The 12,622-nt window shown below is 36.1% G+C and overlaps 1 protein-coding gene across 4 annotated transcripts in view; it reads left to right on the top strand.

The window, feature by feature from the left end:
• Window positions 1–12,622, top strand: part of Mondo (MLX interacting protein mondo) — a 190,163-nt gene that overhangs the window by 38,460 nt on the left and 139,081 nt on the right. For 2 of the 4 annotated variants that reach the window (XM_067091866.1, XM_067091864.1), the window contains exon 2: window positions 8,901–9,007. In XM_067091866.1, the coding sequence (XP_066947967.1) occupies window positions 8,901–9,007 (107 nt within the window). Of the gene's footprint in view, window positions 1–8,900; window positions 9,044–12,622 lie in introns of all 4 variants that reach the window. The other 2 variants (XM_067091865.1, XM_067091863.1) reach the window with 1 other exon arrangement.

Below are 12,622 nucleotides of genomic sequence, written 5' to 3'. Positions count from 1 at the left end.
TCGGCCAATAAATTGTCTTATGTACAAGATGCCTGTCCCTTCGCTTCACCTTGTGTGGGTATTTATATATATATATATATATATATATATATATATATATATATATATATATATATATATATATATATATATATATATATACACACACACACTAGCTGACCAACCTGGCACTGCCTGGGAAGACTGAATGACAATCGGTAAAGTCTCCTCTCTCTCTCTCTCTCTCTCTCTCTCTCTCTCTCTCTCTCTCTCTCTCTCTTTCCTGTTAAGATAATTGCCTCAGTTACATTGCCCAGCATTTTTGACATTTTATATTTCACCCCTTCTCACCCCCCATTCCTATCGGGGCTGAACTTGTCTTTCCTGAACTTGAACTTAAAAGACATCTGGAATGTTACTATTCAGCTCAGCAATCACGAAAACAATGGATTAGACTCTAATATCTGTCATTTTTTTTTATTTTATTTTTCACCCTTTCTCATCCCCCCCCCTTTCTGTCACTGCTGAACTTGGACTTAAGGGCATCGTGAGTGTCGCTATTCATCTCCGAAACCTCAAAAACGTTGGATTAGAGACTAATATATGTCATTTTCAGTTATTTTTACAAGTCACCCCCTTCCCACCCCCGCCCCCTTTGGTGCCAGTGATGTCTTACCCCCACAGTATTCTTTCCCAGATGGTAAGTCATATGTATACCGAAATGAGGTATGATAAATTCTAAGAGTTTATTTAGTTACTAAGTCTACGAGCAGAACCAGCCCTGTTTCAGGGAAGGCTTTCCCACCCCCCAGCCCCTTCGGTGCCCTAGTAAGTCATTTGTACACCAAGATTGGTTGAAATCGCTCAATGCGTTTCAGAGTTATGCCGAACACACATACATCCATATATATATATATATATATATATATATATATATATATATATATATATATATATATATATATATATATATATATATATATATATATATATATATATATATATATAGATTGTGTACAGATTGCACAAAAAGCCAAAGTCTCAATTTTGGAAAATAGCTACAGAATAGCAGTGACAGCAAACAAAATTTTCTTGTCATATATATATATATATATATATATATATATATATATATATATATATATATATATATATATATATATATATATAGATTGTGTATTGCATAAAAAAAAAATATATATATATATATATATATATATATATATATATATATATATATATTGCACAAAAAGCCAGTCTCAATTTTGGAAAAATAGCTACAGAATAGTTAGTGACAGCAAACAAAATTTTCTTGTCATATATATATATATATATATATATATATATATATATATATATATATATATATATATATATTATATATATATATATATATAAATATATATATATATATATATATATTATATATATATATATATATATATATAAATTATATATATATATGTGTGTATATCATGACAAGAAAATTTTGTTTAGTAGTTTCAGCGTTATCAGATATCCATAAAGGCAGCAAGCTATTAAAAGTGTAATGAGGTAAGGATGTATCTATGTAACAATTAAAAAAAATATATAATTTTTGAATATTAGTGTTTCTGTAGATGCTTGTACTGAAATCTTCTCACTTGGCATGGGACAAAAATGAAGGGAACTGCCAGGACAGTCAGCGGGAGCAGCCACACCGATAACTAAAACCTTAGACATGTCAATGAAAATGAGTTCAAATTAAAACCCAGTGCTCAAAGAAGGTTTTGCATCTCTCTCTCTCTCTCTCTCTCTCTCTCTCTCTCTCTCTCTCTCTCTCTCTCTCTCTCTCTCTCTCTCTCTCCTCCTCCTCCTCGTGTGTTCTGGTGGTGAAAATAAAGTTTGATTGTTATTAAAGTACAAGGTAAATGAAAAAGTAAAGTAAACTATTGAATATATTAATGAGAAGAGGATTGGCTAGAGGTAAATATGATCTACTGTATGTGCTGTTGAAGGAAAGAGACTTACTTGGAGAGGAATAGGTGAAAATATGCCTTAAAATGTGACTATGACAAGAGATCTCTATAAGGAAGTGAAAATCCCATCCGAAAAGAATGGAGAAATGGGCCAGGTGTGAAGACACAGTAGAGGAAGAGATTTTGAGTTGCATATGAAGGTTGGTATTATACAGTTAACAGATTGTGTTCTTTGGTATTGGAACATAGAAAGAAGGAATAAAGGCTGTAAGTGGTTGTATAATAAAGTGGGATGTATAATCAAGGAAAAAATGGATATCGTTTGAGGTGTTGCATGGCAGAAGAAAGATCATTTACAGGCAACCAGGGAAATGTTTTAGGTTAAGGTCTTCAAGGGAAATAAGAAGGCAGAATGAAAATGCAATGATGAACCGGTGCAAGAACCTAAGAAGTTGTACGGAAGTGAAGTAAATTCTGTGAGGTTCGTGTGCAAAGGGATCTGTGAATAATTAAATGCAATGCCGTTTGTGTTAATGGTGCATTGCAATAGAAGAGTGAATCCATTATGATGTTGTAAAATATAAGGGTGTATATATATATATATATATATATATAATATATATATATATATATATATATATATATATATATATAAGAGAGAGAGAGAGAGAGAGAGAGAGAGAGAGAAGAGAAGAGAGAGAGAGAGAGAGAGAGAGGATATGTGAAGCAAGTAATTAGTAATGTAGCATGGTACTTAATAGATTGGGATGAGATTTGGATTATCTGTGAGAGCCAAGGGATTACTAAGACAACTCTTCCTTATGTCAATAAAATTCGGACGTTGAATTCAAGGAAAGAAAAAAGGTTAAAACTGCTTGAAGTTGTTTGTACAGTATATGCGACATAAGGAGTATTGAAAGGGTGAGAGAAGTGTGGAAGAGGAGAGATGTTCAAAGGTTGGTGTATGTTGTGGGGTTAGTCAGAGTATTTCGAGATGGCTTGGTCTTGTGGAAAAAGAGTGCAGTACAACAGGTGGTGAAAGAGTACTATTCGGAAGTGTTAGGAGGGAGGAGAGATCCACCACGTGCTGGGTATTTGGCACGAAATAGATATTGGAGAGGAAAGACCATAATATCCAGGGACTGTATAGAAACCCAAATTCCAGATGCATAAGAGAAGCTAATAATCCAGACTTATTTATTCCTTCGATTAATGAAATGCCAAATACCTGACTTCCGTGATTCACACCCAGATTGAAGGCCCCCTTCCCGTCCCTTCCCTTCCCTTCCCCTTGCCCAGCAGATGGGTAGCATAACCATAACAAACCAGAATGATTAAGTAGTCAGAAGATCAAGCGGGAATCTGATATAGTATAATAAATCTGTTTGTAGAAAATGGAAATACAATATAAAATTTAGGCTAGAGGTCAAGCACTGGGACCTGTGGGGTCATTCAGCGCTGAGAGGGAAATTGAGAGTAAAAAGGTTCTGAAAGTGTAACAGGAGGAAAACTTCGCAGTTGCAGCATGAAATGATTCTTAGGAGAGGGTGGAAAGTAAGATGGAAGAAAGAATATGAACGGAGGTACGATAAAAGGAATGAAAGAGGTTGCAGCTAGGGGACGATGCAAGGTACCTTAAGTAATGCCTGCAGTGCACGTGTGAGATGCAGTGACGACACCACCATCCTACGGGGAGAATACATCAGTAGAATTTGAGTCTAGATCCTTTCCATCTGACGATGGGGACAGTAGTCGTCATAAAGCTTTGGGTTGAGATTTATTTCTAACATTGTACCAAGATTTGATAAGAGAAGTAGGGGTGTCTGATTTTATTCTCATCTGTAAGGAACGTAATATTTCTTCAAGGTTTTCATCTGTTTATTTTATTCTTAACGTTGATAAGACCATCTGACTGAAAATGTGGTAATAAAATTACATGCATTTATGACAATATGCTACCAATGTTACAGGAAGAAATTATAAGAATATTTACTTGGAGAAAAGGAGATAGTGGTTTCTTTGATAACAACCTCATAATGTGGAAAAGATTTTAAAATTGGTGGATAGATTTTCTGTACCATGACGTAGAGTTGGTGATGCCTTTTCGACTTTTTTTTTTTTTTTTTTCATAAACCTCAGCTGTTAATCTAATCCCTGGACATCTTCCCTTTAGGGCAAACATTCATACACGTATTCAACATCGTATTTATTGGTTGGTGAGACTCCGGGCGTCCACACCACGCTTCATATTCCGTTTCACACCTTATCAGTTAGGGGTCACCTACCTAGATTCCACATTCTTGTGATAATGGAGATTAATGGTCGAACTTCCGTATTACTGCTAAGCAGCAATGTAATCTCATCGGACGGTACTCTTCATGGCAACCACATAATAAACATGACAAAAGAACAAACTGGCCAAGAAAGGAAAAGTGTGTAGCATTAATAATAGATAAAAACGGTTATTAATCTGTCCCCGAAAAGTGAGTTGTTTTATCATTAGACATGAAATGTATATACCATGAATGTTTAGAACTGTGTGAAATACTCAGCTCTCTGACATATGGCAATACTAATGATAACGGGTAACAGACAGTATTAATCGATCAGCACTAAATGAAGGATTTTTCCGTTGTGATCTGCTCCAAATATATATATATTATATATATATATATATATAAATAAATAGGAATTTGTGAACCGTCCTGGCGAAATCTATTTTTTAATTTGTATGATTTGTTCTCCTTATTTCCTGTAGGAGTCAGTTGGAAGTATATTAGTTCCCTTCTGTAAAATAAAAAAATTGTTACCTCAATTTATTACGAACGTGGAAAACTCTTCCCTTCGTGTGAATTTTTCCTCATGGAAGGGTTTCCAACAAGCCAAACTTGTGTTTCTAGATCAGTTTTACAGGAAAAGGAAGAGGAGTATTATTAAAAGCATAATGTCCACTTTCGTCAGTGATATTCTTGGAGCAGCCAACCTAACCATTCACCGCAGTGTATTATCCGCCCTGGATATCGATCCTCCACTCAAGTTTGCGTCTCATCGGTTATATCTGCTTATATCCAGTGTAGTGCATAAAACAGTGGCCTTTGGCAAGAACTCCGGACAGTGGTGGACTCCTATGGCGAGTTTCATCAATACTCCCGGCATTGCTGTGCTTGGAGCATTTCCTCCCCCGCCACGAGGTGTCCATATGGTCTTCCTGCTGAGGGCCAAACATTTAACAATATCTGCTCCTGCAAAATGCTTTCTTTGTTTAGTTAACAGTATTTACACCGTTGCCAGTAATGGCGCTCGGCTTTTTGCCAGTCACTGTCAGGTTAAGTTTTTTGTAATGCAGAGGGTGATAGCAAGAGACTCCCTAATACCCCGATCTGTTCCAAGCCTGGTGGACAAGAAAATTGGGAGATGTAAATCTGGGGGGTTAGTCCTGCGTGACGTGACAGACCAAAGAGAGAGAAACAATATTTCCAAAGCCTGGTGGTAACAAACGTTGAATCAGGCAAAAAGGATTCATGATTGGCCAAGAGTAAAAAGAGAGGTAGTGTTGCATAGGCGTTAAAACACTGATTGGCATAGGAAGAACTGTTGAGCTCACTGGAACAATATCTGTAATAGCACCCGTAGAAATGCGGTGCTGGTTGGTTGATCAGATAAATTGTCCTGAATTCGATCCTTCTAAAAACGAAAGCAATGAAGCGATATTTCTGCCAGGCTGGTCAAGGTCTAAGGAGTAACGTTACTTTTTAGATTTTGGGTTCGATGAATTTCGTATATAATTTATATATATGTATATATTAGGCTAATCTGTTGAACGCATGTGGTCTTCAAGGCAAATTAGCCCCCAAAGGGTAGACTGTTGTGAAAGGTAAAGTAAGTTTTGTCCATGCACATTAAATAAACGTCTGGAGAGAACACCGAAAACTAAATTGACACTTACTAATGACAGTTGAACTTGATGGAGAGCAGATACTTTTCAGATACTTTTTCAAAGATGACAGATGGAGAAATAACGTGAAAGTGTAAAAAGAAATAAGAATGCATGAGTACGAAAAATATTAGAATAGATAGATGAGGAAACAAACACTGAAAATAGAGAATGGGGCCAGTTGTTGCCCCGTCCACGGACAAAGCAGTTAGCTCAAAAGCTAGAGGTGAGCGTAGGGGGGAGAAGAAGCAAGCAAAGCCATAAGCGGATTTTTTTTTTTTTTTATACCAAATTGTCAGATGCAGCTCCAAGAACCATTAAAGACGATCCCCAGACCCGCAGAGTTGTCGTCGAGTCATCGAGAATTCAGGAAAGATGAATCAGCAGCAGTCTCAGTTTGATTTTCCTGATTCACGGCCGGACAAATATAAGCCTTCTGTCGGGTTTAGTAAGCCCTTATAAATAGGATCTACACAAGAAGAATTTTGTGACAATTCTTTAAACAGGAGTATATCGTTGTGAACGGCGTTCTCCTGTATTTTTGGAATTTCAATGACCTTAGGTTATATGCTTTTCACGTAAGACTGATCGCTTCTTAGTTATTATGCTTTCCCCGTATGGCTCAGCTCACTTATATTCCTAGAATATTGTTGTAAGGTTTTCGTGGCCAGGTTCGTTGCCTGATCTATTTGCATGCTGTAATAATAAATTTTCCACTGGTTTACAGTTCATTTTATATTTTAAATTTCATCTCGCTTGACTAATGCATTTAAATTATCTCCTGATTTTTTTTTCTTGCCATTTTTATTACCCCCTTCCTAACTTCAGTTTTACCTGAGTTCGCTCAGGAAGGTGGCTTCGTTTCACATTTCCGTAACTGATTTTATCCACATTCATGTCCGGTATTTTCTTTTATGGCACACAGTGAGAAATTGTTTCTCACAAATATGATGTGGTACTCTGTTAGCTGATAGTTGGAAAATTAACCTGTACGAAAATAAGAATAAAACGAAATCAAATCACGGTTAGGTAATTGAGGCCCGGGTCATGCATCATTCTGCCAGGTATGTTTAAGACGTAGTAAACTGCGGGGGATTGTCTAAATCTATTCCGGAAGCTTGAACTTGATTTATCTGCCAAGATTGCTGTGTCACGTATCGATTACTGTCGAAATGCCTTATCATTTCTCGCTTGATGGTCCTGAGCCGTGTTCGAATTTCTGTGGTTTCTTTATTATTTAAATAGCAAGTATAGGCTTATTCTTTTCGCAAGTGGTTTGAAACAAATCGCATTCACTGCAATAGGGGCCTCTGTGGCTGAGCTTCCATGTAATTAAGGTACCGTATTTCTTTTATTCATCTTTTGCTGTTTTTTGTGATTCTACATTCATTTCGGTTCCCCCGTTCTGTGGACCATTTTCTATAAAGGGATTACTCGTGAGTTTATTCGTACACTGTTGTGAAAAGAATGAAATATATCCAAGTCACTGGAAAGATCCCGGTCAAATCCTCCTCAAAGAACATCTGCCCTTTCACACACACACATACCTCTCATTTTATCGTGATCATTTTATGCTCAATATTGATGTCCCTAAAGATGTCTCTCTTATTTAATGGCCTCGTTGACTCACTTTTTTTTTTTTTTTTTTTTTTTTTTTTTTTGCTTCCTTTAGGGGGGGATACGTATATTGCCCACTTTCTCTGATCTCTCTTTTTAGTTTCTCCAGATTCATCCTTGCCAAGTGCGAAACATTGATGTATATGTAGATACTTAAGTAGCTACCTCACTACATCACCGTACCACTCTCTTAAACAGATGGCATGAGATTTGGTTTAATTGGTGCAGGAGATATTTCCCCCCGTTCTAAATGAAATTTTCGGAAACCCAGTTTAGTTTTTATGTTAGATGTGGTAAATTCCAAATGAAATTTCAATATGCAACGAGAAATTGTATGTTTTCTAGCATTGCAAAATTTTCTAGTGGTTTGGGAAAATTAGCACGATAAATCTTTTGCTTGTATGGCTCTAGGGTTCTTATTTCCCAAGTCTTAGAGATTAGGGTTTAAATGATGATTTTTGCTTTACATTTTAGTGCGGTAGGCGGTGATAAGGCAGATGACAGTTGATCTCATCGGTACGCCAGTAAGGTCTTAGACGCGTAGGTATATGCCATTTCCCTTGTAGAAAACAGAACGTAGAAGGGAACATTTTCTAGAAGGTAATCTGAAGAAGTTTGGGTTATTTTTCACCTCTGCTAGTTGTATCAGTTGAAAGAATGCTGGCTTTACGTTCGTAGACTTTGCATGAATGTGACGTGTATCGCAATTGTCGGGTTCACACAGTGTAGTTTGTGGCGATTATGATAATTGATAAATTGGCTTTTGTGATGGAACGATTTTCGGAATTTAACGCTTACAAACCGCGGAGGTTAGAAACCAGTTTTACCTGCTAGTGTGGTGTTTTCAGAACAGTGCAAAGCACGTTGAAAGCCACTTCTTAGGGTATGGTTATGATTTTGCAGCGTCAGAAAAGAAAAGAGAGAGAGAGAGAGAGATTTAGGACGTCAGCTGTTGGAGTATTTAAAAATTTCAATACCTAGGGTAAGGTTACATGTTGGTACGTGTATGGCTAAAAATCGCATTTTATTCGTTGTTCATTTATTAACATGGATTTTACCAGGTTATTCACTTTTTTAACCTGTACGTGTCTCAAGTCTAGTTAACGAATTTAGTCTCTTTCTGGCCTTTTTATTTTCTTGATCAAATTAGTTTGCCAATCTTCTCACTAACCATCCCCCCTTGCACTAACACTTTCTTACATTTTGTTTTCAAATTTGCTACTATTGTTAGGATCCCTTTGCTTTACAAGTGTACTGTAGGCCAACGCATTGGAATTTTCATTACAGAAATAGTTGTCTCGTTTATTGTACTTTAAGAGATATGAGGGATGTTTTTGAAATGTATTTCATAATTTTAAAGCCTGCTTTACTGTAACTGCATACAACTGAAATATGTTTCCATTTTTTTCTAGGCATAAAATAACTTCTCCTAAGTGGAATCGATTCAAAGGTCTTAAACTGAGATGGAAAGACAAAATACGCCTCAACAACGTTATATGGAGATGCTGGCATATGCAATGTAAGTATATATTTGCTAATTTTCGGCATATGCAATGTAAGTATATATTTGCTAATTTTCTTTTTTATTTATTGAGTTTTGTTGTTGTGTCTTGTAAGAACGCTGTCAGTGAAGCTTTTGTACATAAAGAAAAGGAGTAGAATTAGGTTAATAGTGAAAAGACCTGACTAGACCTCGGCAGAAAAGGTTGTCTCAGTGTAGGCCTATGCTGTACTGATAGCTCGCATGGTAACAAAATCATAGTCATGAAAGTCGGTTATTCGGTTATTAAATCAAAACTGACAATGAAACCTATAGTTTCCTAAAGATTTTTTAAAACTCTCTTGAGAGGCCGTTGGTCGATACAGGTCCTAACATAATACATTGAGATCCAGTCTTTTTCATACTTTTCCTAACTGACCTACGAGTGCTGTGGGTAGTAGTTTTGTGAAAGCGATATGTATGTGGTAGGAGGTTAGTCATATCCCACCGAATAGGCATTGCATTGCGTCTCCCCCTTTCAGTGTGGTTCCCGTAAGCAAAAAGGCCTTCAGTCAAGCCCCATGAGCCCCACAATGTGACTCAGTCTCATTAAGCGGCTTAATTATAATAATAATAGCTTCCTTTGCTGCAGTCTGTTTATACAGCTTTTTTTCTATTTTTCTTATCGTTTTATCAGGCCTTAAGATGTGTAAAATCTGGATAGACTGTGCGAAAGGAGTATAAGAAAGGATTTTAATATCTAGGAAGAGTGAGAGTGTGTGTCATATTCGGAGGTGAATAGCGCGTTATATATAAGGGGATATATATAAAGGGCTACAGCTTGATGCTGAGTTTTTTGTGTGCTTGGAAGTTTTGGGCACAAGTGGTTCATCCATAATACAGCAGTTAAGATATGAATGTGGCTTGAAGTATCTTTGAAGCCACCCACTGTTAGATAAATAGCTTATTTAGAATGCGTATGTGTGTGTGTGTGTGTGTATATATATATATATATATATATATATATATATATATATATATATATATATATATATATGTGTGTGTGTGTGTGTGTGTGTGTGTGTGTGTGTGTGTGTGTGTGTAGCATCTACTGGTCACTTTTTACCAGATACGTATGTAATTGTAATTGCCACAATCCCCTCTTCTCGAATTCTTCGCTCTTTTTTGGATAGGCTTGTCACTACAAAGCCTTAAGATCCAAGTGCAAGAAATTGAAGTGGTTGAGATGTCCGGTAGCAGGAAATGAACCCGCGTCACCATAATCACAACAAAGTCACGTTGTCAACCTGACCATGAGAAGGATAAAAGTCTATTGCCTCTCCTACATACATATACCTGCAGTTTTTAGATATATTTATTAGAGCTGAAATAGACCCACCTCACCATCGTAGCCAAGTGGCTACGGTGGTGAGGATGGGTCTGAGAGGCAATAGACTTCTATCCTTCTCATATTCAGGTCGACAACGTGACTTCGTTGTGATTACGGTGATGCGGGTTCGTTTCCCGCTATCGGACATCTCAGCCACTTCAATTTCTTGCACTTGGATCTTAAGGCTTTGTAGTGACAAGCGTATCCAAAAAATTGCGTAGAATTTGAGAAGAGGGCATTATGGCAATTACATTTACATATAATTATATGTGTGTGTATGTATGTATATATATATATATATATATATATATATATATATATATATATATATATATATATATATATATATATATATATATATATATATATATATATGTATATGTATATATGTATATATATATGTATGTATCACATGTGCTATTTAACGCAAAGGACCCCTGTGAAATTCTTCCATTCTCCTTTTCATAGTTCTTATCTTAGTAGGATTGGGTTTTCCAACTCTTCCAGTGCCCACAGGAGCCCTGCTGACACTGTAACGTACTATTCTCCCAGGGTTTGCATGAAGGGCATGTCCATGCCATTTCCAACTCATCATAACTTATCTACAGTAGAACTTCCGTGACTTCCTTTTGTGGTATCATTTCGCAGTTTATCCTGCCATCTGACTACTGATAATCTTCTTACAGCTTAATCTCAAATGGACAAGATCTTCAGTAGACGTAGTTTCACTGTCGTATCATGATTCATGACACTGCAGTACCAATAAAGATGTACCGTACTAGACAAATGTATAATCTTACTTTCGTAGGAATTACCTTCTATTTGATTTCCAGATCTTATTCAGCCTATCCGTTGTTTGATTTGCGTTTTTTACTCGCGCTAAATTCTGTGAAAGCCTGTATTGGGTATCATTGTTCTTAAATATTTGAATAACTCAATCTTATTAATCCTTTCTTGCTCAGATTAATGTACATTCGCTGTCCTGTCCTCATTACTTCGGGCTTCGTGTCTCAAGGTACAATAAATATTTTATTTAGTTAGCTTCGTAAATCTGGTGATATTTTGCGGATTCAGACAGCTTCATCTACGTTATATACTCCTAGTGTGCCAACTTTCAGTCGTTTCCAGTCTAAACCGTCTTTTCCATCTTTGGCCACTTTTTCACGATAAACTACGAGGAGGACAAATATCAAAGAAGAAAACATAGCACCCCACTAGTTCCTGCAGATTTTCCTGGTGAGATCTCATCAACATTAACTTAAGGTCTGCTGTGTTCAAGAATAATTTCGATCAGCTTTCCATATTTAGCAGAGATATCATAACGACTTAAGACCTTCCGTAAAAATTGTCTGGGGACACTGTCAAATGCCTTCTCATAATCAGCAAAATCAATCATTACAATCTGAAGGGGATTTCTGAATTTCTTGGCGTTGCACAACATGTCTTAACATAAATATTCAATTTGTGCAACACCTGCCTTTACTAAGAACATTTGATTAATCTCATAAGCACTTTATTTCTTTCTTTCTATAGCATATTGATGATGAGCCTATTGAATATTTTCATCACAACTGACGAATTGCGTAATTATTCAGTCAGGTTAAATATATATGTAGGTACTATATATATATAGTATATTATATATATATATATATATATATATAAATATATATATATATATATATATATATATATATATATATATATATATATATATATATATATATATATATATCCTAAAGCTTATTGATACAACAGAGGCCATAAAAAAGGTGTTGTGGACATAAGGTATAAATGATACGTTGCTCAAGGGGAATAAAACGTTCTTTTGATGGCTATAATGAGGTGAGTGGTTTGGTGTGAAAATGGAGACAACGTTGTTTTATGTTTGGATGGATGTTTCATATCATTGTTATGGAATGACGTGAGGAATCAGAGAAAAGCAGATGATAGGTTATGAACGGAGTGTGAAATCGCTAATGGTTCCACTGATGTGGGATAAGTAAGAGAAGAATTTTAATGTTTGCAAGAGCCTGTCTTTTTATATATACAGTATACTAGACAATGGTCCCTGCTGAGAAACTCAATGGACAAAATGTACCTAATAATCAGAATGTAGATTACCATGTCAAAAATGTGTCCAGTAATCAGAGTATCCCCAGTGGATGAAATGTGGCCATTGGTTAAACTATCAGTGCATCCAATGGACAGTATTTTTCCAGTTTGTCAAGTTGATATATTTTTTCCATCTAGTACAGTACATT

Source organism: Macrobrachium rosenbergii, chromosome 48 (assembly GCF_040412425.1).
Source record: "Macrobrachium rosenbergii isolate ZJJX-2024 chromosome 48, ASM4041242v1, whole genome shotgun sequence".
NCBI lineage: Eukaryota > Metazoa > Arthropoda > Malacostraca > Decapoda > Palaemonidae > Macrobrachium > Macrobrachium rosenbergii.
This window is presented reverse-complemented; position numbering and strand designations above follow the sequence as displayed.